This window comes from Staurois parvus, unplaced genomic scaffold (assembly GCF_062004578.1).
Source record: "Staurois parvus isolate SC_StPar_1 unplaced genomic scaffold, SC_StPar_1.0 ptg000636l, whole genome shotgun sequence".
Classification (NCBI taxonomy): Eukaryota; Metazoa; Chordata; class Amphibia; order Anura; family Ranidae; genus Staurois; species Staurois parvus.
Genome location: NW_028318432.1, coordinates 10,564,803 through 10,592,738, shown reverse-complemented (window position 1 = coordinate 10,592,738; position 27,936 = coordinate 10,564,803). Strand labels below are relative to the sequence as shown.

Sequence of the window (27,936 nt, the reverse complement as noted above, 5' to 3'; positions counted from 1 at the left end):
TTATTGGAAGGACACCTTTTCCCAACAGCAATTTTAAGATCTCTCCACAGGTGTTCAATGGGATTTAGATCTGGGCTCATTGCTGGCCACTTCAGAACTCTCCAGCGCTTCTTTGCCATCCATTTCTGAGTGCTTTTTGACGTATGTTTGGGGTCATTGTCCTGCTGGAAGACCCAGGATCTTGGACGCAAACCCAGCTTTCTGACACTGGGCCCTACAGTGCGACCCAAAATCCTTTGGTAATCCTCAGATTTCATGATGCCTTGCACACAGTCAAGGCACCCAGTGCCAGAGGCAGCAAAACAACCCCAAAACATCATTGAACCTCCACCATATTTTACCGTAGGTACTGTGTTTTGTTCTTTGTAGGCCTCATTCCGTTTTCGGTAAACAGTAGAATGATGTGCTTTACCGAAAAGCTCTATCTTGGTCTCATCTGTCCACAAGACGTTTTCCCAGAAGGCTTTTGGCTTACTCAAGTACATTTTGGCAAACTGTAGTCTTGCTTTTTTATGTCTCTGTGTCAGCAGTGGGGTCCTCCTGGGTCTCCTGCCATAGCGTTTCATTTCATTTAAATGTCGACGGATAGTTCGCGCTGACACTGATGCTCCCTGAGCCTGCAGGACAGCTTGAATGTCTTTGGAACATGTTTGGGGCTGCTTATCCACCATCCGGACTATTCTGCGTTGCAATCTTTCATCAATTTTCCTCATCCGTCCACGACCAGGGAGATTAGCTACAGTGCCATGGGTTGCAAACTTCTTGATAATGTTGCGCACTGTGGACAAAGGCAAATCTAGTTCTCTGGAGATGGACTTGTAACCTTGAGATTGTTGATATTTTGCCACAATTTTGGTTCTCAGGTCCTCAGACAGTTCTCGTCTCCTCTTTCTGTTGTCCATGCTTAGTGTGGCACAGACAGACACACAATGCAAAGGTTAAGTGAACGTCTCTCCTTTTTATCTGCTTTCAGGTGTGATTTCTATATTGCCCACACCTGTTACTTGCCCCAGGTGAGTTTACAGGAGCATCACATGCTTGTAACATTCTTATTTATCCGCAGTTGTGAAAGGGTGCCAATACTTTTGTCCAGCCCATTTTTGGAGGTTTGTGTGACATTATGTCGAATTTGCTTTCTTTCCTCCCTTTTTTTGTTTTGTCCCAATACACACAAAGGGAATAAACATGTGTATAGCAAAACATGTGTTAATGCAATACGTTTCGTGAGAAATACATGATTTCCTGGAGAAATATCAAGGGTGCCAACAATTTCGGCCATGACTGTATATAATATACCGTCCTATCTATTTACTAAGGCTAGCACTATAAAGACAAATAGTTACTGTTGATTGAGAGAGTTTAGTTAAACCTTAAATATGGTAGCTGCATTAGTTTTCTCTTTTCAATCATCTCCTATTTTTGATTCTGCTGTAACACCCTTCCAGTCTAAGAATGCAAGACTTACTCACCCTTCTCTATCAGGACAACAGAAATCTGATAGGACTACAAAACTCTGCCCATCTCTTATTCTCCATAGCATTGAGGGGTGTGGTTGATAACATTCAGGATAGCAGAGTGCACAAGAAGTTATCAGCTCACAAGATTTCTGGCAAGATTAACAGGTTTTTATTTTAAACTTATTGAATGGAAATAACAGAACGCCTTCAATGGTAAACTTGGAGCAAAATGGACCAAATAAGAGAAGATCATTGTTAGGATTTACATATCCTTTAAAGTATATCTGTAGCCTTTTTGTTTTAGTTTTGAATATATATGCCAAAAAAACACCAGAACCTGAGTTGGAGACTCTACGCTCTCATTTAACAAATGATAATTCAAACATTTACAAACCACAAGTCATCTATCCACGTACTGTATATCGTAAGTTTAACCACTTGCCATCCTGCCCACAACCAGACAAAATCATGTATTTGTACATCACTGGCTAGTAGGCACACGTCATGCCGCTCCTGCGACTGCTTCGCCTATCGGACACAGTGGATTGCAGCTCCTAGTACCCGGCCACTTTGAGGTAGGTATCACATAACCACTATGCATTATCACAATGTGAATACAACTGTTATGAATGGGTTTTTGCACTTCAGCCACTTCATGGCTGAGTTGCTGTTGTTCCCAGTTGCTTCCACTACTAACAGTTGACCGTGGAGTATTTAGTTGTAAGGAAATTTCACGGATGGACTTATTACACAGGTGGCAACCTATCACGGTACCACGCTTGAATTCACTGAGCTCCTGAGAGCGACCCATTCTTTCACAAATGTTTATAGAAGCAGTCTGCCTGCCTAGGTGCTTGATTTTATACACCTGTGGCCATGGAGGTGATTGGAACGCCTGAATCCAATGATTTGGAGTGCTGGCCCAATTCGTTTGCAATATAGTGTATATACCATAGTTTGTAACTTTTACACAAACCAACCATACACATATTGGGATTTTCTTTTACCAAAGACATGTAGTAGAATATATTTTGTCCTAAAATTATGAAGAAATTAGATTTTATTTGATATGTTTTATGTATGTATGTAACAGAATATAGAAAATAATGGGGGTTTTTAAAGTTTTTGGTCTTTTTTCATTTATATAGGAACAAATAAAAAACCCAGTGGTGATCAAATAACACCAAAAGAAAGCTCTATTTGTGTGAAGAAAAAAATATATAATATATTGACCGAGCAATTGCCAGTTGAAGTAGTACAGTGTTGAATAGCAAAAAATGCCCTGGTCAGGAAGAGGGTAAAACCTTCCGGAGGTCAAGTGGTTAAATAACATTAAAATATTTAATATTTTACTGTTTACCCTGGTTTTCAATATGTTTTTATTTACATGTGCTATATAATTAATATGGCAACACAGGCTGGTTTCCAATATCGCATGGTGTCAGGCAGGGATGCATCTTGTCACTTTACCTGTTCAACCTATACGGTGAGGCCATCTTCAGAAATGCACATTTGGAGGAAGAGTCTGTCGGTATCAAAGTTGGCAGCCAAAACATTTAACATACTTTATGCAGAGGACACAACACTCTTTACCAGCAGCAAAGAAGATAGCACTGGGTAGTTACACAATGACGACTCTAGACAAAGTACTCAAAGGTAAAGAAATTACACTCAAAACGAAGATCAGACTCGTCTATGTACTCTTTTTTTTAGTTGCTAATGGCTATGAAAGCTGCACACAAGAGAAACAGGACAAAAAGAAGATCGATTCATTTGAGATTTGATGCTGGTGAAGGATTTTATGTGTGCCGTGGACAGCCTGTAGAACTAAGATCGATTTTGGAAGAGATCAAACTGGATAGAAGCCCAGTGATGAAGTTACAACTGTTCTATTTTGGTCACACTGTCAGAAAAGAGAGATCACTGGAGAAGGAAATATTGTTTGGGAAGATAGAAGGACCCAGGCGAAGAGTAAAACTGACTACTAGATGGTTGAACACATTGACCACCGCTGTGGGGATGATACTGGATCAACTTCTCTCATTCATCAAGTCGCTAGGACATGGACCCCAGTTGACGGCACCTAACATATAATTAAACTTCAGATATACTTGGATAGATGGCTTGTGATTTGTGACATTTTGAACTGATTTGTTAATTGGGATTGTTGACCCCACAATTCATGTTCTGTTTTTTTGGTGTAGATATTGGCATGCATACTGGTGTAACTCCAAAACTGTATTTTCTGATCTTGAGTCAGCTTATAGTCTGTTGAGTAAATTTCTAGTTTTGAATAAAACATGGAAGAAATAAAACCCTTGTCTGGTTTTTATTGCTGTCTATGTCTCCACTGGGGAGATTCATGCTACTGGGAGGAGAGGTGTATGCTAACAGTGGCAGCCGCTCAGCCTCTACAAGGTGTTAGAGGAGCTGTAGCTGTAGATGTGGCCGCACATTTAGCCACATACAGTACATGTGATTATGGATGGATGAGCGACCCTGGACAAAGCAAGATGCTTACATACTCGGATGTTGATTCCTAACCGCATGGAATTGCTAAGTGTGCGGAACAGCGACAGCTCTTTTAATCCTGTTTTTACTTTGTACTTTGGTTCTTTTTGCATACACCTGTGATCCCAGCTGAATGAATGTGCTAATTCTTGCTGCTGGAACCTGGTGTGTGTATTTACATAGATAAAGATGGAGTATAATGACAACCCCTATAAGCACTTTGGCATACACATGTACCAGCTAACCAATCAGATTTTTTTTTAGAAGCAGAACAGAATCTGTAAGCAGTGAGCAGACCTCATAGCTAAAAAAAAACCTGTATTTACAAGCATTAGAGAGAGACAGAGAGGTCATTGAGGCAATCATACTTAGCTTATGATTTAATATACAGAGGTTACCGTCAGTAATAACCACGTCATAATGATAAGTAAATCCAGAAATATTGGCAGCTGGAGTTATATGCGAATCTCACCCTGAAGTTTGGCTACACTCTCCTATTTCCCAAACCTTTGATTTCTGTCCAGCACCACCCAGACTTTATTAAAATCGATGTTTGCACAACAATAGGCACAACCTCACAAGCCGACTGATAGGTTACTGATGCCGAATAACGATTTCTGCTTGAAACGATATGGATAATTCCCACTGTTAGGATGTGGAAAAACTTTGGAGTCACCAGGGGCTGTGCTGATGATACAAGACCAATGTGTCAAACCCCCCCCGAAGATGTTTATTTTTTTGCCCATTTTTTATTGTTATCCTTTGTATTTGTCTACGTGGCTTTTTAAGGTCTGGTGAACAATCAGAAAAACAATTGCAGTATTTCAAGTTAATCTATGCTTTATCAATGAAGAACAAAGACACGGGTTTACTTAACCACCTCAAGACCGGACTGTTTCACCCCCATCCTATCCAGGCCATTTTCCAGGTAACAGAACTATCACGCTTTGAATGACAATTACTCAGTCATGCAACACTGTACCCAAATTACATTTTCTATACTGTTCTGAGACATACAATATAGAGTTTTCTTTTGGTTTTATTTAATCACTACTAGGTTTTTTTATTGTTTGCTATATAAGTGAATAAAGACCAACAATTAAGAAAAAAACATTTTCTTAGCTTCTGTTATAACATTTTGCAAATAATTTTTCTTCATAAATTTAGGCCATAATATATTCTGCTACATTTTCTTGTTAAAAATTAAATACCCAAATCAGTGTTTAAATTTAGTCTTTAGGAAAGTTACAGAGTCTACAAGTATGGTATATACTGTATATTTGAAAATCGATCAGTTCTGATGTACTGATGACCTTTTTTTTAGAAGGTTGTCATTTTAACAAACTATTTCTCACACACAGAATGGGCATACTTACAATTGCACCCAAAAGACATTCTGCTACTCTTCTCTAGTATGGGGATATCACGTGTGAGACCTTTTCACAACCTAGATGCATATAGGGGCCCAAAATCCAGGGAGCACTTTCAGGCATTCCAGGGGCAAAAATTACAAAATTAAATTACACATCTAATTTCCTAGCTAGCTATCACATTTTTGGAAGCCCTGTAAAACCAGGAAAGTGAAAACACCCACAAAATGACCCCATACTGACAATGACAGACATACAGTGATATCAGAGTAGCCAGCCATTGTACATGATCACCATCACAGCAGTACAAAGTCACCATAGTAACACTGCACTGGTTCTGGTGACAGTATGAAAAAATATATAATGTTTTCTTTCTACATTTTTTTGTTTACAAGCTGTACCCCACTGCCACTGTGAGTGCCCATTCTAGCAGGATGTACAGCTAAGTGGCTGGATGGGAAGTGGTTAAAACAGAACCAAACCCAAAACCATTACATTCAAGACATACCTTGAATGATAACTGTCACAGTTTCTTATGCTCTTCACTGAACTGTCAAGCAATCAAATGGCTGGTGTCATAGTTGATCACATTTGGAGCACCATTGCAACTGCAGATCAAACAGAGGCTAAAATGGCAGCTTTATTGGCTGTAAAGCATAGGAAGGTTTAGTTCTGCTTTAACTGCCACCCTCCCCATTTCTAGGTTTTCCATTGTTTTCATGCCAACTGATGGGAGCAAAACATAATACCCTGTACTACCGTGTATAGGGAGTGTTTGACCCCATGCTGTCATATAATAGCATTGGTGATTGGCAAGTGGCAGCTGAAGCACAGAGCAGTTTCAAATAGAAGCTGGAGGAGAGCCCTAAGCCATGTCATGACGTGAAGCTTACACATTGCTTCCTTTCTTTTCTCCTGATCGCCAAAAACAAGAGCAGCAGAAGAGCAAATGATTATGTTGAGATGGGCAGGGTAGCTGTCATGTACTTTGGTTGAAGGCCAAGTTAACGAGAGGGCTTCCCTTGCGGCTCTGATCCAAGCCCCTATGAATGTGGTGACAGAGGTACAAGGGTCAAAGAAGCACAGGTGCCGATAGCTTGATAGTAGGTGATTGCCACAGTCAAGGATGTAGTCAAGGTGAGCCAGGGTCATACACAATGAGACAGCAGCAAGGTCAGGATGCAGGCCAGGGTTAGTACCAGGTTAGCAAGCAGAGAGAGATCCAGTAGCAAGCCGAGGTCAGAACCAGGAGATCAGGCAGGGAATAGTCAGAGGTAAGCCACGGTTAGCACCAGGAGATCAGACAGAGAGCAGTATAAGGCAAGCTGAGGTCATAATCTGGAATCCACAGAGCATGGTCAGGAGCAAGCCGGGTCAGCAATGGAAGATAAGCCAGTACAAGCAGGAACACAGGAACACGGATCACAGGAAGCCGAAGAACATCCAGAGATTAGTACATAGCTGAGTCTCCTTTGAAAAGGCAGCTTGGCACCAATCTGGGAAGATGTGCACACAGATGCGCGATGGTGCATAGAAATGCGTCTACGTGTCAGTGCACACTGGATATTAACCTGGGCTTGTCTGTGTGCTGGTACACTTGAACAAGCACTAGCTCCACAGGAACTAGCATGGGCTGCAGAAAAAATAGCATTAGCTGCACTAGTTTCCTGACAGTAGCAAGTGAACTTCTTGATTTGCCCTGCATGGGAAAAGTATACTGTATATAGCCCAAATTTTCTTTTAGTTGCTTTTTAATCAAATATACAGTCGATAGGAAGGGTTTACTTTTTGTTATACAGTATGTGTCCCACTGGGAAGATTTCCCTTCATGTCCTGTACTAAAGATGCATTGGGAAGTAAGGGCAAAGTGGTGGAAATCCTCTATTAGACAGATGTCTCCAGTAAATGCATACCCATTGGAAGATTTACCCTTACCTCTTGCTGCTGTGACATCTGTAAAAGTTTGAGTTTTTCATCACTTTTGTCTCAATGAAAATGATCAAATGAAGAGCTTGGATGACCTTTCCCTGCTCCATGCAAAACTATAGGAAAAAAATGGCTGTAACTGCATTTTAATAAAGACTAGAATCACAGACTTGTATGAAAGGAAGGCTTTGCTCTACATTAACTGTGGGCAAAGAGTTCCTTCTATGGAGGGTTTCCATTTTTTAATTAATGTTTTTCTTTTTGTTGAACTCAATGGACTTGTGTCTTTTTTTCAACCCTACTAACTTTGTAACTTATTATTTTTATTTCTGGTATTCTTATGAATTTCTTTATTATAGTTTTGTATGTACAGAATGTAAATACCCATTATTGGGGAAAAGCGGCAAAAATTGCAGAAAGCATATTCTGCATTTCTATGTTAATATATTTCAGAATCATTTCCCCAAAATAAATTCTCCATGCCCTCATACAGAGCCAGCATTGATACTTCACTGCAAAATCCATCTGCATAGTTTTTATATTTTTGTTTCAAATTTATAACAACTTTATGTGCTATCTGCAGCTGTTATATTTAAGCATTACTTTATGTTTTCTTTTTTCTTATTAACATTACAATGACGATTCTCATTCCAGAAATAATGTTTTGAAGATAGCTGTCTAAATCCATTAATTCAACTATAAATCCATCGCGATGATTGTGTATTGAAATGTCATTTTTGTGGTTACCGGTGCACATTATATTATGAATGGTCATTAGGCTATGGGCCTGAACCACTTTTGAAATGCTTCATATTGTGCCCATATCACCCTCCTACTGCACATGCTTTTTATTAAGCTACACAGTACAGGAGTGTGCTGTGCCAAAGACTAGCCTTCTGCAAGTTATTTCGACTGGTAGTACTGTTTAACTACCTGACACCGCTGCCATACTCAATTAAATGAGATAAAAAGAACTTTTGATAGAGGTTACTAAGTACCATACCTTTCATATTTATTTAGCAGTTGTTTTGAAATTTTGATATACAATGGTGGCCAAGTCTGAGGACATTCATTTAAATATTCTCATCATCTTAAAATTGGCCTCATTTATTGTTATGTGTTAAATAAGAACTGTCATTGTTGTCCAATTAGATTTGAATGGCCCAGTTGTCTTTTACTAGTGCGGATTGAAAGTGATTAGTCGTCATGGGGGCTGCAGTTCTTATTTAACAACTTTTGGCAAATGAGCAGTACTGGGAACACTCCGTTATGAACATTTATTTTTGGGATGTTAAAGTACCGGTAGTTGTAAACCTCTTTCCGGATGACATTTGGTTAGCTAAAACACTGTGTATCAAGTCAATTGCCAATTTGTTTTAATCAGAAAATATATTTTCACCTTTTTTTCATCCTATGTGTTGCTTTTTCTACAGTATATCATGTTGTTGACTTCTTGCAGCCATTTTTGCACCCACTTCCTGTGTCAAACACACGAAAGAAGGGATTTTTTCCCTCGTGTCCATGTCGTTCAGTTGTGAATGCAGTCTTATGCAGATGATTTGGATGAAAGGAAACAAAATCTGCTGCCAGCTGTAATTGAATGTAAGAAATCTGACAGGCTGGTTGTATCCAAGTCAGTCAATAGATCAACTTGGGCACAATCAGCCTGCCCATAAATGGATTGGATGTCAGATGGTCCCTGCTGAAATGGATTAATTTTTATCCCGGTATGGCCCGCTTAAGGCTTCATTCACATGCGCAGCCAGGGGTGCCAATAAATCCAGGTGCTTGAGCGATGGTTTAACTGTGCCCGGCAGCCCACGTGAACGGTGTGACATGCAGCCACTCTTGGCTGTGCACATGCCACAGTCGTGATACTGTGCTTTGCAGCTTTGGAAAAAATGAAGCAGAAAAGTGCTACCACCACTAAATACTACGGTGTCTATAGAGCAACCCTGCATCCGCTCTGCAATCGTGTAATGAAATGCAGTTGTAAGGTGTAAGGTGGTAGTGCGGCATTTAAAGGGTTAAATCAGGTGGTAAGGAGGCAACATATGGCCATTTCACACCTGTCAAAAAGCTATGTGGTTGTGGCTCACTTTTTAGAGGAGCAGCAGTTCTTGCCACACATCTGAACAAGCCCTTGTGCTTGTTCCCACATGGAATATATATTTTAAATATATTTTAAAAATATTCTTCCCAAATATATTGGCATATATTTGAAATGCTACAATTTTTGCCATAGTTCAAAATATATTTCAATAAAAAAATATATATATATATATATATATACTGCATGTTGAAATGTGCTTTTATTGCAAAATATATGAAAAATATTTTTAAAAATACATTTCAAATATACTGTATGTCTTTAAAAATACAAATCTACATTTTTGGAATGCATTTACAAGTATATGTAAAAATATATGTTAAAATGACTTTTTTATAAGTTGAAAAAAATTTGAAGAATATATTTAAAAAATATATATTTTTAAAAACATATTTTTTAAATATATTCTTCAGGCTGTCATTTACTACTGTATATACATCCATATGTGTGACTCTGTAGTCACATGGACTGCTCAGGTGTGATGGGGAGGATATGCTCAGGATAGAAATCCCTAACTACAGTGGGGACATGGACAGAAACGAGAGACAGAGAACAGCATGGTCAACCAGTTTTTTTGCAGAATACAGAAAACTAATCCCATAGTGACTGAGTATGAACAGCATGTAGTACAGCATTTATTGATAGTTTTTAATGATGTGGGGTTAATGACACTTTAATTGAACAAACTGAAGTGAGAAGCTGATTGGTTACTATGCACAGCTGCAAAAGATTCTGTGTGCACCAGTTGTAGTAAATCTCCCCCAGAGTTTTATCACCCTAGAACAGGTAATGGCTGAACAATCAACCTAATGGCTGGATTGCTAAGTCTTACATTGCTGAAAGTGATGGGTTTGCATATACTTTAAAAGTGCACCTGTCATATTACCAAGTGCCTAGGCTTTTAGACATTGGAATCAGCACTGAAAGGTACCTAAGGCTCCCTTGAGATACACTATAGTTCCTAGGGTTCAATATTGAGTTGGCCCACCCTTTGCGGCTATAACAGCTTCAACTCTTCTGGGAAGGATATCCAGAAAGTTTAGGAGTGCATCTATGGGAATGTTTGACCATTCTTCCAGAAGCATATTTCTGGGATCAGGCACTGATGTCGGATGAGAAGGCCTGGCTCACAGTCTCCACTCTAACTCATCCCAATGGTGTTCTATTGGGTTGAGGTCAGGACTCAACAGGGCAGGGCAGGCCAGTCAAGTTCCTCTACCCTAAACTCGCTCATCCATGTCTTTATGGACCTTGCTTTGTACACTGGTGCGCATTCATGTTGGAATAGGAAGGGACCATCCCCAAACTGTTCCCACAAAGTTGTCCAAAATGTCTTGATATGCTGACGCCTTAAAAGTTCGCTTCCCTGGAACTAAGGGGTCAAGCCCAACCCCTGAAAAACAACCCCACACTATAATTCCCTCTACACCAAACTTTACACTTAGCACAATGCAGTCAGGCAAGTATTGGTCTCCAAACTGCCAAACCCAGAGGTGTCCATTGGAATATGAGACATAGAAGTGTGATTTGTCACCCCAGATAACACGTCTCCATTGCTCTAGAGTTCTGTGGCAGCGTATTTTACACCACTGCATCCGACGCTTTGCATTGCACTTGGTGATGTAAGGCTTGGACGCAGCTGCTCGGCCTTGGAAACCCATTCCATGAAGCTCTCTATGCACTGTTGTTGTGCTAATCTGAAGGCCACACAAAGCTTGGAGGTCTTTAGCTATTGACTCTGCAGACAGTTGGCGACTTCTGCGCACTGTGCGCTTCAGCATATGCTGATCCCACTCTTCATTTTATGTGGCCTACCACTTCATGGCTGAGTTCCTGTTGTTCCTAGTTGCTTCCACTTTCTTATAAAACCACTAACAGTTGACTGTGGGATATTTGGTAGCAAGGAAATTTCACGGATGGACTTATTGTACAGGTGACAACCTATCACGGTACCACACTTGTATTCACTGAGTTCCTGAGAGCGACCCATTCTTTCACAAATGTTTGTAGAAGCAGTCTGCATGCCTAGGTGCTTGATTTTATACATCGGTGGCCATGGAAGTGATTTGGAGGGGTGTCCCAGTACTGTTGTGTATATGTGTATACGGTGTCCCAGTATAGTGTATGTGCAAGCACATTTGCGCATAAAAGCTTTTTTTTTAATCGTGTCTCTTTGTGCTGCTGCACCATATAGTTTGACATGTGGGAGAGCCATTAAGAATTAGTGGCAGCCTTTCGTGTCTGCTGCTAAAGTGCAGTGCGTGTCTCTGCGGGTCAGGAATGCATTCAGAGATGTGAATCTAGCCTAAAGTAGTGTTTTTTTCAAGCGAGATTAATATTTAAGCCTTTCATCAACAGCATGTTGTCTGCTAATGCTTCCTTGTAAAAAAAAAGAGGTTTTGGGGAGTTTTTTTACACATCTCCAACAGAAAAAAAAAATCAATCAAAAGAAAAAAATTCATCAAACTGTCTAAAACCATTATTGTTTACCTTTAAATTTAGCACAAACCTTAGAGACTGGCCAGTGATAAGTGGACTACAGAAAATCAGCCTGCATGTCAGAATATATTGCCCCTTGTATATCCTGCATTTACTCACATCCCAGAATCTCTTGGAAAATGTTTAGAACGTAAAGTGACACTAAATTCTAGTTTTATACAAAAAAAAATTCTATTTAAGTGTATATTCTTAAAGTGGAATTCCAGTCAATAGCTAACTAAAGCTAATCCTACCCCTACCCCTATTCTAAAGCCATTCTATTTAACCCTGTAAAGAAAAGACCCCTATACATAGCTATTCTGAAACCGCTCCGGTCTGGTCTCCAGTGGCAGGTTCTGTGTGCAGGAGAGAAAGCCAACAACGGCTGGAAATGCCTGGGAGATTACATCACCCAAAGACTTACTATAGGATGTCTATTGTCAGCTGCCTCTCCTGCACACAGAAGCTGCCATTGACAGTTCAGCCTGGGTCCAGGCCAAAGCAGCTTCAGGATATGTAAGTATAGCAATTTTTTTCTTTATGGGTTAGATAAAATAGCTTTAGAATGGGGGTGGGAGTAGGTTTAGCCTTAGTTACCTAATGACTGCAATTCCACTTTAACTCAAAAAAAGTACTTTCTATTGTGTTCAGCCTCCTTTGAATCTCCAAATTCCTTTTTTATTGCTGCTGTGATTCAACTTCCTGTTAGAGGGTGACTACATTTGTTCTCTGACAGTGAATCTGGATTATATTTTCACCTCACAACACAGCGTTCTGGGTTATCCTACAACAAAGGCAAAATAGTGCAAACATAAAACAGTTTGTGTTCATTTGCTTCTCCATATTTCATATTATCCATATGCCATCATGCAGAGTCTATTCTGTTTACTTCCTCATTATTAGTGGGAGTTGATAAAGGCATTGATAGCATCTGGAAGTACTTTCCTTTTGTGCCAAGAAGCGGTTTTGTGATGGGGCAGTTCTATCCCCATCCTAGCCCTTCCTCTCTTCGCCCTCTTATTTGTTTTACCAAATACAGTGGTCCATGGAAGGAGAACATGAAGACGCCACAATGTTCTGTACACTGATGTGCTTTACCCCTTATTCAAATGTAGGGAAGGTGTGGAAAGCCTATAGCCTCTGAGATATGCAACTAGCAGAGCTCAAAACCAAGAGGTCATAGAGAATCCCAGATTCTGTTGTCATGCCTGCACAACAGCTGGGAACCCTACTTAGAAACACACAAACCTTAGGCTCCACAAAAGTTGGTTGTCCAATCAACCTTTGTCAAAGAAACCAGGTGGAAAATTGTTGACAAAACAGTGACTGCACCCAGTCAGATGCAAAAACTGGGCAATTCTGATAGCCACAGATGGCAGCTGTCAGAATACAAAAGTTGGCAGCACCATGGATGGAGTTTGATTTCTTTCCTTCAGCCCACAGGTTGAAGGAAAGAAATATTTGTATGTTTAGCCAGATTTACTGTAAGTAAGCATTTATGCACTATTTTTAACTTGCAATTAAGAAAAAGAAACCCTGTCACAACTTTCTGAACCACACATGATACTACAAGGCACATGACAAGAATGCTCTCTGTCCATTTATTTTTCTGGCTGCCATGTAGCCATTAGCCTATGCTGTTAGCATAAACCCTAATATCTTAGGCTACTTGTGTAGATCAACAAAATTCAAAATTAGCCTGTACATAGTCGATCCTATGCTTACACTCGCTCAATGTTTAATGGGTGCTCCATAATCTCCAAACATTACAATTTTTTCAGGCATCTATGGCCCATTGCTAAACACATACAAAATCTGAAGCTATGCTAATTAATATTCCTAAATCTTTTCAAACTCTTTTGCATTCCAATTCCATTCTCATTTACCTGGTGCCAACGAACCCTTGATTACCAGGGGATAAGACTGACTGCTGATTATAACACTCTATATCTCAATAATTATACAAAACATTTTTCTTAACTTTGTTCATGGAGCAGTGGTCAGTGGAAACCTTCCTGGATTGGATGGTTGACAGTGGTGAAGATGCCTCTACTTCTCAAAGTCTATGTTTTTAGTCAGTAAAGATACCTCATGCTAATTTGTTGTGTGTTCAAAGAGAACTAAGAAAATATATAAAGCAAAATAAAGGGCCTAGGGTTAAAAGATCTACTTTCCATAGATCACACATGGAAAGTGGCCAATTTAGGGCATTACTATCTTGCAGCTCAATACAGCCCAGTTAATGGGCTGTATTCCCTTACAGTATACAATGGGTTACATCGGGATAAAAAAAAAAAGTAAATTGGTCCCCAGGAGCTTTTAGCCATAATGTGCTAGTATGCACAAAACATAAAAAAGAACATTGATAGTCATAGGACATTTAGTCAGCCATATGTTGTCCTAATGGAATATTAAAATCAAAGATGTTTACATAATTGTACGTTGAACAGGCAATATAAACTTGGAGTTAAAAGAAAAGAGAAACATTAGTTCTTCTTTAAACTTAACTTCCCCTCAGGGAAATAAGTCGACATTGTGGACCTTCTTCTGGTTATTCTACCTGGCTTTAGTACTGTGAGCCAGTGACCCAAAAGATCAGAAAAGTCTTAGTGAAGAAACTAGTGACGTCCTTAGGTGCATGCTCGTTCTGGGTGTGTGACTGAAATTATTCAAGCAAGATGGTCAGCATGACATCCAGTCAGCGTTTTTATATCAGTAATATCAGCCTTCATGTTTCTCTTGTGACTAGTCTCCTTTGGTGCTCGTTCAGTGCATAGACATCCATACACATCCAATATGGATGGTTTATGGATTTACCTTAAAAAAAATACTCGGTGCTCAGATCATAAACAGATGCCTGGGAGCCACCTAATGTTCATCCTAACAAGTTTGAAGATTAGAGATTTTTTTCATCATAGTAGTCACAGATCTTTCCTTCCCTCTCATGAAAACCTGCAATTTTATGAGTGTAGGAGTATTTGAGGACAAAGGTGTTAGAGCTGAGGGTGTAAATGAAATGTCCTCAGATGTATGGAAAAGACAGTATAAGATTCATGGGTCAGTAGAAAACATCTCAGGAAACCTTCTAACAAAAAAAATCTTTTGTGGGCTTGGCACGTGGCATACATCAACTTGATTTTACTGTAAAAGTTTATGGGACTTTATGCATTTTGCAAATTTACTGAAGCAGCTTTTTTGTCCAGAGCTCATAAAGAACTTTCTGACCTCTGAAAAGACGCTCCACTATGCTGACTGTGATAATGTTCAGCTTATTGCCTTATTTTATTCCCCTATTACATTGTTTTATTAAAAACAGCCTTATGTGTGGTTTTCATTAATCGGTTACTATTTTAGTTTGTTTTATAAGCAGCATGCTGTGAAAATATGACCATTTTTAACTCACACAATGAAATCTCTACATTGCATTGAAACGGACAGAGGGTTTTTATTGGCATAGTATGTACTTTGGAATACATATACTGGCTATGTTATCATTTTCAGAGAACATTTGTACATGGACTATTTTAATATTGCATGTATAGAGCCATTTCAGGTTTTTTTTTAGAAGTAGCATTGTAGATGAAAGGCAGTGGCTGTTCTAAAGACATAGTAGCTCATATGGCACATCATTGGTTGGGGAGTATGACAGCCAGTGTGGTATCTCCCCAGTTCTGCTCCTTCCAAATGGGCTTCTGCCAACACATATGCCCAGGCAGTGCCTGTGCTAGCCATGTCTTATAATTATATTGGGTCAAGCGTCTGTCAGTGTGTGTCAATGGATATGTACCATGATATAAGAGTAGGGAGGCTGGACTTCCTAGTAACATTGCAGGAATTAAGATCATAATTGTCTACTTGTGATGTACATTATACAAGTGAATGTGGAGCTTCTGGGCACTTACTTAAGAATGTTTATATACATCATCTATCATGCTTCCCCCATTTCATGTTCCTTTCCACCTTCATGGACCTGAAATATTGATAGCCTAACTGAACTTTTGGTTAAACTCAGCTAAATACAGTCAAATCAAAATAAAAGGTGTGCAAACACTTAGAGTTTTTTTCTGTAAGAAAGCAGCCACAATCTGAGGAGAAAAGCATGTCTATAACATGCTGCACAAGGACCCTTGCCTTGTGTGTGGAAGCATTGGTCTCTCTGCAGAGGTCCACCACTCCAGACCTAGAGTTTTTCAAACAGCATGTGTGTTTCTGACTCACTGCCTGTGACTCAACAGAGGGAATTTCAGACCTCCACATGGAGAGCAAGGGTCCTTCTCTGAAGCATGCTGGCTGCAGAATACTCAGGCTTTGGCTGCTTCCTTAAAAAAAAATTGAATAAAAAAAGACTTTGAATATATTTTGTCTTTGTGTACCTGGAATGTATTTAGCTGATTTAACCTGAAAGTTTGGTTCGTTTCAACTTTCATCCTATGCAGCTGACAAAATTGACTGACTTGGTATCTCTGCTTTGTTTCAGATACTGTGGAATCAGGACCAAGTAAGTGCCAAAGGTGAGTGTGGTGGATTGATGTGGGATTAATATTTGGTGTTTTTTTTATGTGATGTACATGAGAACAGAAGTCAGTAATTAAAGGGGAACTTCACAGAGTGAATTGCTATTGATAGAGGGTGAGAGAAGGACATACATTAAATAAGTCCCTTTGTCTGTTTCCCAAGTGTACAGCTTCAGATTGCTGGAACTGCTATGTGGTCTTCCCGTGGACTTCCATTGATTCAAATATAGTAAGGGGGCTCTGAAATTGTAGACCCAAAACTCCCAGGTGAACAGGAGCAGAATTATGGCAGGGGGATCGTGCTGCTGTAGTATCTAAGAGATATAACAAGAAAACAAATTACTTAGCCTACTAGCCTTCATTTCTGCCTAGAATACCACATAGGCTGGACTGATTTTTTAAAGTATAGCATTTTTTCCAGGAAATAACCATTTTAAAAATACCCATTTAACAAAATTAAAATACTTCTTTGCATAAACGCATAGTCCTTTTGGAAAGTTTTGATCTAATTTTTGTTTATTTTCTCTGAATGCGCCAATTTTGCCTGCCATCCAAAAACATACTAGGAGTTTTACTGGAAGGATGTTATGTTTGTATGACATGCACAATGAACTTTAGATCATACATTCCCTTGGAGCAGGAACCAGTGTAAATGGTTCAGCATTCTTTGTATGGTGCTGCAAGTATATATGCAGTACTATGCAAAAGGTATACAGTAGGCAGTTGTGAAAAAAATGCTATAAATTAAGAATACTTTCAAAAGTAGAAGTGGTAATAGTCTATTTTGTCAATTAACAAAATGGAAAGTAACAGAATCAGAACAGAATCCAAATCAAATCAATATTTGGTGTGACCATGTTTACCTTTAAAACAGCATCAATTCTTCGAGGTACACTTGCACACAGCTTTTGAAGGAACTCGACAGGTAGGTTATTTCAAACATCTTGGAGAACTAACCACCGATCTTCTGTGGATTTAGGGTGCCTCAAATTTTCCTGTCTCTTCATGTAATCCCAGACAGACTAAATGCTGAGATCAGGGCTCTGTGAGGGCCAAACCATCACTTCCAGACCTCCTTGTTCTTCTTTACACTGAAGTTTCTTAATGATATTGACTGTATGTTTGGGGTGATTGTCCTGTTCAAGAATAAATCGGTTGCCAATCACATACTTCCCTGATGGTATGGCATGATAGATCAGCATCTGATTGTATTTCGCAGCATTGAAGCCACCATTGATCCTGACCAAATCTCCAACTCCATTTGCAGAAATGCAGACCCAAACTTGCAAGAAACCTCCTCCATGCTTCACTTTTGTCTGCAAACACTCATTATTGTGCCGCTCTTCAGTCCTTCAGCAAACAAACTGCCTCCTGTGAAAGCCAAACATTTCACATTTTGACTCATCAGTTCAGAGCACCTGCTGCCATTGTTCTGCTCTCCAGTTCCTATTTTTCAGTGCATAATTGAGTCACTTAGCCTTGTTACCACATCACAAGTATGGCTTTTTGGCCACAATTCTTCCATGAAGACCACTTCTGGACAGACTTCTCTGGAGAGCAGATGGGTGTACCTGGGTCCCACTGGTTTCCGCCAGTTCTGTGCTGATGGCACTGCTGGACATCTTCCAATGTCAAAGGGAAGTAAGCAGCTGCACCACTGTGTCTACGGTCCTCAGTGTTGCCCATTTCTTTGTGCTTCTTCAAAAGAACTTGATGAATTAAACTGATGCTGGTTTGAAGCCAAAGTCATGCCAAATATTGATTTGATTTAGATTTTTTTTCTGTTCATGCACTTTGCATTTTGTAAATTAAGCAAAATAAACAAATTAACCCCTTTCCCACTGCCCAATAGCAGAAATATTGCTACAGGGCAGCAGGGGTGCGCAAAATCACATATATATATATATATATATATATATATATATATATATATATATATACACACGTGATTTAGCATTTCTGGGTAGGGGGCGCCACCATTACTAGTATTAAAACAAAAATTACAATATCTATACTGCCATTTGTAGATGCTTTAACTTTCACGTAAACCAATTAATTTACATGTATTGGGATTTATTTTAGCAAAGACATGTAGCAGGATACATTTTGGCTTAAATTTATGACAAAATAACATTTTAAATTTTTTTTACTGGACATGTTTAATAGCAAAAATTAAAAAATATTGTTTTTTCTCAAAATTGTCAGACATTTTTTTTTAATAGCAGAAAAAATTAAGACCGCAGAGGTGATCACATACCACTGAAAGAAAGCGCTATTTGTGGTAAAAAGGGGACACAAATTTCATTTGGGTGCAGCATTGCATGACCACGCAATTGTCAGTTAACACAGCGCCATATTGCAAAAAATGGCCTGGTCAGGAAGGGGGGTAAATCCAATGGAGGGCAAATGGTAAAAATATATATTTTTATGTTAAAGCATGCTTACTTTACAGCATTTATTCACACCTGCCTATAACTTTTGCACAGTACTATACAGTATATATACAGTGTGTGTGTGTATATATATATATATACACACACACACTATATTACCAAAAGTATTGGGACCCCTGCCTTTACACACATATGAGCTTTAGTGGCATCCAAGTCTTAGTCCGTAGGGTTCAATACTGAGTTGGCCCACTCTTTGCAGCTATAACAGCTTCAACTCTTCTGGGAAGGCTGTCCACAAGGTTTAGGAGTGTGTCTATGGGAATGTTTGACCATTCTTCCAGAAGTGCATTTGTGAGATCAGACACTGATGTCGGACGAGAAGGTCTGGCTTATAGTCTCCACTCTAATTCATTCCAAAGGTGTTCTATCGGGTTGAGGTCAGGACTCTGTGCAGGCCAGTCAGGTTTCTCTAACCCATCCATGTCCTTATGGACCTTGCCTTTTGTACTGGTGAGCAGTCATGTTGGAACAGGAAGGGGCCATCCCCAAACTGTTCCCACAAAGTTGAGAGCATGAAATTGTCCAAAATGTCTTAGTATGCTGACGCCTTAAGAGTTTCCTTCACTGGAACTAAGGGGCCAAGCCCAACCCCTGAAAACAACCCCACACCATAATCCCCCCTCCACCAAACGTTACACTTGGCACAGTGCAGTCCTGGCCACCACCAAACCCAGACATGTTCATTGGATTGCCAGACAGAGAAGCGTCATTCGTCACTCCAGAGAACACGTCTTCACTGCTCTAGAGTCCAGTGGTGGCGTGCTTTACACCACTGCACCCAACGCTTTGCATTGCACTTGGTTATGTAAGGCTTGTCTGCTCGGCCATGGAAACCGATTCCATGAAGCTCTCTACACACTGTTGTTCTGTTGTTGTGCTAATCTGAAGGCCACAGGTTGTGTGAAGGTCTTTAGCTATTGACTCTGAAGACAGTTGGTGACTTCTGCACACTGTGCGCTTCAGCATGCACTGACCCCGCTCTGTCATTTTACATGGCCTACCACTTCGTGGCTGAGTTGTTGTTGTTCCCAGTTGCTTCCAATTTGTTATAATACCACGCTTGAATTCACTGAGCCCCTGAGAGCGACCCATTCTTTCACAAATGTTTATAGAAGCAGTCTGCATGCCTAGTTGTTTGATTTTATATGCCTGTGGCCATGGAGGTGATTGGAACACCTGAATCCAATGATTTGGAGGGCTGGCCCAATACTTTGAGCAATATAGTGTATATATATATATATATATATATATATATACACACCTTAGATTTAGAGCTGCCTCCTGTGTTACTCTTTTTTCCATCACTAGATGTCCTAGCTGAGTTGAATGGTGGCATCATTAAACCCACTTCCTATGAGCCCAGGTTGGCATTGACCCACCACCAGAGGCATCATGCAGCCTGGGTTTAGAATAATATTGTATGATGCTCACATAATAAAATGCAAGAGCCATTCAATGCAGAAATAAATATTACCTAATGTAATGTATAAGTATGAATGTATACTGTATGTATTATTTTTCATGCAGTGGGGCATGGGAGTGTGGTTTAAAAGGACATTTTAAATTTGCTTTAAGCCATTTTGTAAGTCTGCTCCCCATTTACCATACATTCTCTGACACAATTGTGTTTCTTTCACTTAATCTAGTGCAGTTAATAAAAGAGGAGCCAGCAAGGATGAGACCTACTGGCGAGAAATCAACGCAGCGATGGCTCTCACAAACCTCGCACAAGGAAAGGACAAGCTTCAGGGGACAACCAGCTGCATTATCCAGAAATCCTCACACATATCAGAAATCAAGACTGTCAAAGTGCCACTAATTCAGCAATATCAATGACTCCGACTTGTCTGCACACCAAGAACTTAATACTCTGGGCTGGTCACTGCTACAAGCATGTTTTGCCTTAGAACTGTAATGGACTATTCTGACCAGCCATACAAGACTTGGACAGCAAAATCCAATGGACATGTACATTTTATTGTCTTACTAAAAAAAAAATCAAAATACTAACTTATTTTATGCCATAAATATTCTGCTTTTAAGTAAAATTGTTTGCCTTGCTATTACCATATGTGCCTTGCAGAAATAAGCTAGAACGTGGGCATAATGTAACATATTTATGCCTTAAATTATGAATGCCATAATGCTTTGTCTTCTTGTATTTAATCTTGGACTTCTTGCCGTCAGGTTAAAGTAAAAACTGCCTGAATGCAAAGTGAACTTATCTTCATTTGTTGCAAAAAAGGGAAAGGTGCACAGCATTGTACTGACTATGTTTTTATAGAGTCAGGGGTATATAAATGACCAGCGTTAAAATACACAGCACTTGAACACGGACTGAAGTTAATAACATAGCCTTTATTCCAGAAGCCTTTCTTATTGAATCAGGAGGATATAATAAAACCAAAAGATGTTTGTTACCTTGTAAACGTTTATGTTGTTGGTGTTAAAAATGCTTAATATGCTTTATACTTGGTGACAAAACCACAACCATACTGGCAAGCATGGCTGCTGTTTACGTAGCCTAGTACATGATCTCAGCCACAACTACTCCTCCACATGTAGGTGTGATCCAAGAAGGTTTTTTTTTTCATAATACAGAGCTTTGCAGTGTGGTGCTTGTTGAAACCCTGTGAACAAAGTTAACCGTGAAATCACAGCACACAAAATGTGTAAAAGGGTACAGTACTGGTCTGACCTCTGCAAAGGAGAAGCCAGGGTGAACCACACTCCTTAGGGACCTTCCAAAGCAGTCCTCCAAGAAGATGGTGAGGGCCTTCCAGAAGAGATACCCCCTAGTTGGGAAGAGGAAAAGACCCCAGATCCACTCCTCAACATCGGGGCAGGCCCCAAAAACCTGTACCCTCTGTCTCTGTGAGAGAGAAAAAAATTCAGTGTAAGTGTCCATGATAAATAGGTGCATAATAAATAAAAAGGCACAAGGCAGGCCTTCTGGACGAACAAAAATTGCTTGCTAGAAGACCCACCGAAGAAATGTATGCAAAGTAGGAAACTGACTTGACCTACTGCCGGTGAAACCTCAGTGTGATCCCTGACCCATACAGCTTTTTCTGCCACCCCCAGGGGGTACATCACTGGGAGGACCTTGCCACATCTAGCTCCTGACCAGTCAAAAGATGCAGCTCCATTCCTACCAGAAAAGCATCAGCACTTACGGAGAGCCTGTCTACAACCAGGGACAAGCCTAGCGAACCAGGCCAGCTCCAACCTGGGGAGGAAAGGATCCCTCCTCCAGCACCCAGCAAATTACAACAGGAATTACTAACTGGCACCCTCCTGTGAGCCCCCCTTTGGATAGTGGCACCAGCGTTCTGTTCCTGAAATCTGATAAGAACAGATACTACACTTGAGCTTAGCCAAAAGAAGAAGTGATGCAAGAATACTGACAAGCTAGGCCTGGTAATGTCATGTATTGGACAAATAAAATGAACTGTGATATCATCTGCACATAAGATTTTCAATCTTGTGGACTTATAGAAAGTCCCATGAATGGTATAGTGAAAATAATGAAAAGGGAAAGGCTGCACTTCACTTGTACCCAAATACAAGGTAATAAAGCAGATGGAAAAAAATAATGTTAAGCTTCCCCTTTAAATAATGCAAAAATGAGTTAAAATTAATAAAAAAAATCCCAAAAAAACAATGTGCCTCTAAGCTAGCATCATAATACACACTAAATCCAAAATGGCGAGCAAAACTACATAGTCATGTGAATAAAAAGTCCAATCAGCACGTCTACTGCAAGACATCAAATCTTCAAACATGCCATATCTAGTGCACTACTACCAAGGATTAAAAAGCTTTGTACCTGAGATACGAGGGGACTTCAAAAAGTTTCCGCACTTCTATATATATAATAGAATTTTAAAAAAGTGCAGAAACATTTTAAATAACCCTCGTATATGACCCCTTACCAGACTTTTTTGCATACCTAATGAATAATTGTGTGTTCTGCTGTGTAATTTTGCGCATTGTTTTGGATTTAGTGTTTATTATGATACTGGCTTAAAGGCATATTGTGTTTTTTGGGATTTATATTTTCTTTATTATATATTATTTTTTCATCTTTTTTTTTTTACCATCAAACTATAGCAGGCATTTGTTAAAGTTGCAGAGTCATGGTAACCTTTTTTTTTATGTATTTCTTTTTAAATATACTGCTGGGGTATGTTTTTTTTCATACAGCTCATAAGAACAGTGACGTGAATTGGTTCATCCGAAAAAAAAGATTTGTCATAAATCAGGCTAATCCAGTTTCAGTTTATAACATCAAAAAGAGGAGGGGGACCTGCCTTACAATGCCCTATGCCTGCTTAACCTAACCTAAATACAAATGGGAGCATATTACATTTCACATGTATAGACTAGATGTGTGTGTGTGGCTTCCCAAGTGAACTACTTTACTATATATCGGCACCGAACAGGCATGACACCATGTCACCCTCATTACATCACCTTCTCTATAATTGCATAAATTCCCTTATGTCACCCTCATCACGTCACCTTCTCTATGATTGTATTAATTCCCTTATGTCACCCTCATCACGTCACCTTCTCTATGATTGAATACATTCCCTTATGTCACCCTCCTCACGTCACCTTTTCTATGATTGTATTAATTCCCTTATGTCACCCTCATCACGTCACCTTCTCTATGATTGTATTAATTCCCTTATGTCACCCTCATCACGTCACCTTCTCTATGATTGTATTAATTCCCTTATGTCACCCTCATCACGTCACCTTCTCTATGATTGAATACATTCCCTTATGTCACCCTCCTCACGTCACCTTTTCTATGATTGTATTAATTCCCTTATGCCACCCTCATCACGTCACCTTCTCTATGATTGAATACATTCCCTTATGTCACCCTCATCACGTCACCTTCTCTATGATTGAATACATTCCCTTATGTCACCCTCCTCACGTCACCTTCTCTATGATTGTATTAATTCCCTTATGTCACCCTCCTCACGTCACCTTTTCGATGATTGTATTAATTCCCTTATGCCACCCTTATCACGTCACCTGCTCTATGATTGAATACATTCCCTTACAGCACACTTAGACATCTTAGCCCTGAACAGTCTGTGAATATTACTATAAGGAAAACTTCACATTGACTACAAAGTCATTATATAACAAACTGGATGAAAGGAGAGCTACAATAAAAATAAATTGAGGAGCTGTTTATTTGCTTTCTCTGCACATAATCAAAACGTTCTGAGACAGAACACAAATCTTTTCCAATATATAACAAGTTGTTTACTGCAGTGGATCAGGACATGATCCCTTCTACATGATCCAGAATGAGTTCTGTACAATAGTCATCAGCCACCAGATTGCCAGCTGTTACAGTAACTGAGAATTGGTTCTTTCACATCTTCATGAGCATTTCTTTTTCTTTCTCCATTGAAAAGGGACATCTGCCTTCCTATTCCCCCTAATGTGGAAATCGAACATTTTGTAAAAAAAAAAATACTCAGAATGTTATACGGTATATAAATAAATCATGAAATATTCTGATGTACCTCTTCTGGAGTGTTTCTATTCAGCAATGTTTATTGAGGTATATTACAAGCTTGCATTTAGACAACATAGAGTGGTACCCATCATAGAAAACACTTGAGTGTTCTGGAATGTGTATGTGTTAATCCATGTCACATTTCCTTTATACCTGACTTGCCGCTTTATAAAAGAAGTCTCCGCCACTACATGTGAAAGTCTGTGTCTGTGTGTACTGCCAGGTAAAACCTTCTTCCTTGCTTTTGTTAGATAGAAGGGTTTCAGTGAAGGTAACAGACACGGGTGGGCTGCGTGACATTAGACTTAATTATAGAGGTTAACACAAGGATAAGGATCTATTATATGACATATGAATGTAATATTCATATCTATTGGATTTATTTTTTAAAAAAACATATCCTTATCCTGGTGTGTTAGACTTGTCAGTTATTTTTTATTGTTAACCACTTCCCGCCCGGCCCATGTATATAAACGGCCGGACGGGAGCAGTGCAGGGGCGGCTTGCCATTCATAAATGGCGCCTGCCATTTTAGCCTGTGTGCGCTCCTCTGGACACAGCGGAACACCGATCGATGTACGGGACCTCTGTGTGAAGTCCCGATCATGTGATCACTGATTGGCCAATCATCAATGCTTACTGTGAATGATCACAGAGGTCACATGGTACAAGGCTATTCACAACAGCCTTGTACCATGTGACAAGCTGTGACCAATCACAGCTCACACAGTATTTCTCAATGGCTGAAGGAATGCAGCTAGAGAGAAAGAGAAATGATTGCTTTTCAGCCTTTATGGGTGTCAAAGCAATCAGTGTAAAAGAAAAAAAAAAAAATCTTCCTCACCACCCACAAGAAGTACAGCGTCACTATGGTAACACTGTACTGCTAGGGTGACAGTATGTTAAAAAATAATAATAATAATATAAAAAAATAAAATAAAAATGTAAAACACATTTTTTAAAAATTATAATTTGGGTTATTTTTTTACTAAAAAGATAACAGAATCCATTTTGGCCAAGATTTATGAACAAAGATGATTTATTTGCAAAATTTTATTGGAAAAACACTTTTTTTCAAAATTTTTGGACTTTTTCATTTATATAGCAAAACAAATAAAAGTCCCAGTAGTGAATAAATACCACCCAAATAAAGTTTTTTCTGTCTGAAAAAAATGCTAAAAAATGAATATGGGTACAGTGTTGCATGACCGTACAATTGTCATTCAAAATGTGATAGCACTGAAAGCTGAAAATTGGCCTGGACAGGAAGGGGGTAAAATTGTCTGGACTTGAAGTGGTTACGTGCCAACAAGTCATTGTCAGCTCCAGGCAAACAATGTTTCTCGAGAATTGACAATCTTCTGTTTGGGTCTTACATTTTAACAACTACATGTTCATTAATTACTTGACCATGCCCATCCACCTTATTGCTGGTTGCCCTTTTCTTCCAATTTCTTCAAGTTTTCCCAGCATGATTGTGTATTCCAGTGAGTTGGTCCTTCTCTTATGTCCAAAACAGGACAGCTTCAGCCTACTCATCTGTGCTTCTAGTGAAAGTTTGAGCTCGATTTGTTGAAGGATTCATTTGCTTGGTTTCTTTATTGTTCAAAGCATTCATAGAATTCTTTACCAACATCAAAGTCACTGCATACTAACGTATACTGGACACATTACCGGATTCATATGTTTGAAGTCATGCAACATTTAAATTTGGCATAGGGACCTGTAGGAGGCCAAGCCAGGAAGCACAGGAAAGGAATCACCCCTCTGACAGAGGTAAATGGGAGCAGCATCCGCTAATCTTCCAAAAACTGTGCAAGATCAATGGATGGATGCCACTCAGACCACTCTGGGCATGTCCTCTAGAGGCCATCAACATACACTAAACTCCCGGGATCAGTCTGAGTGGCATCCACATGGGCAGCAAAGTGGCTAAGTGGTTAGCACTTCCACCTAGCAGCACTAGCATTGCTGCTTTGAAACCCAACTGCAGCACTACCTGCCTGTGGCTGATTGGGTTTCCTCCGGGTACTCCAGTTTCCTCACACACTCCAAAGACATGCTAGTAGGGTAAATGGCTCCTGTCTAAATTAGCCCTAGTATGTGTATCTATGAATGTACGTTAGGGAGCTAGATTGTACACCCCTTGAGGGTTAGGGACTGATGTGAATGTACAATATATATGTAAAGTGCGTAAATTGAGAGTGCTATATAAGTACCTGTAATAATATTGCCTGTCTTTCAGTAATGTTTTATATAGCCTGGCTGACTCAAAACCTTTGTAGTCACTGCAGCTGTAACATTAATATGTAAAATTATTCCTTTTAGCGCTTTCTGAAAAGAGGAATAAACTCAGTAACAAAGCGAAAGCATATGCATTAATTAAAAGGGTTCATTTAAAGAAATACACCAAAATGCAAAGTTTACTAAATAGTGGCCAACTTCCTCATGTAAAATCGCCAAATTACACCCATGGAGAAATAGTTATAACTGAACTCTGGTAAAAAAAATGTTTGTACATTTGCTACATAAAATAAATGACTGCTTATGATGGGTATCCCATGTATGGATGCTCCTGTGTTAATTAAAGCAGAGCTAATCCTAACTTGTAGAAAACTGAGCAGTCAGTTCTTTGTTGCAGAAGAAGCTTGCTATATGTCTTCTGCAATCATACACAATGGCCTGCCTGCTTGCAGTTTTGGTAAGTTTCAGCCCTGGAAGTTTAGTGTAGGGGTTGAAAGAACAAATAAAATGGAAATTAATAGGCGCAAAACTTAAAGTCCTTCTGTATAAAATCTGGATATGGATGGTTTCAAATGTCCATATCAGTCAGCACTAGGGCAAGCTAATACAGGAGCTGAAGCAAGCTCTGTAGTTATAGAAGATAAGAAAAGAACAGAAGCAGCTCTAAGTGCAGTATGACAGGTCATTTATTAAAACCCAAAGTAGGGCCACTCACATTTGCAAGGACTCAAAACAGGCTCATCAGGAATCTGGGATGGACGCCAGATGGGACGCCTAGTGTCTCGTCGATTGTGCCTCAGTAGGGAGGAAGAAGACAGCCAATCTCATGGAGCGCAACGTGGAATACGGTGTTGGCGGGATGTTGTCACCAGAGTCCAGATTGCAATGTGACATGTTTCAGATAGATCTATACACAGATATCCTTTTTATCCAGCATTGTGATTTAAAGCTTTTTGAAAACTGTAGCTACTAGACAGGTAGCGGCACAGCTCCCAGGTCAGACCTAAATCCAGTTAAGAATCTGTGACAAGACTTGAAATTTGCTATTCACAGGCGCTCTCCATCCAATCTGATAGAGCTTGAGCTATTTTGTAAAGAAGAATGGGCAAAAATGTCCCTCTCTAGATGTACAAAGCTGGTAGAGACATCCCCAAAAAGACTTGCAGCTGTAATTGCAGCGAAAGGTGGTTCTGCAAAGTATTGATTTAAGGGGGCTGAATACAAATGCACGCCACACCTTTCAGATATTTATTTGTAAAATATTTTGCAAACCATTTATCATTTTCCTTCCACTTCACAATTATGTGCCACTTTGTGTTGGTCTG

At 39.5% G+C, this 27,936-nt stretch overlaps 1 protein-coding gene across 6 annotated transcripts in view; it reads left to right on the top strand.

Annotated features, from left to right (window-relative positions):
* Window positions 1–24,373, top strand: part of MKX (mohawk homeobox) — a 169,966-nt gene extending 145,593 nt beyond the window's left edge. For 3 of the 6 annotated variants that reach the window (XM_089693819.1, XM_089693821.1, XM_089693820.1), the window contains 2 exons: window positions 16,330–16,363; window positions 20,466–24,373. In XM_089693819.1, coding sequence (XP_089549945.1) covers window positions 16,330–16,363; window positions 20,466–20,638 — 207 coding nt within the window. In that variant the 3' untranslated portion in view covers window positions 20,639–24,373. The remainder of the gene's footprint in view (window positions 1–16,329; window positions 16,364–20,465) is intronic. The other 3 variants (XM_089693818.1, XM_089693816.1, XM_089693822.1) reach the window with 2 other exon arrangements.
* Window positions 24,374–27,936: the final 3,563 nt, after the last annotated feature.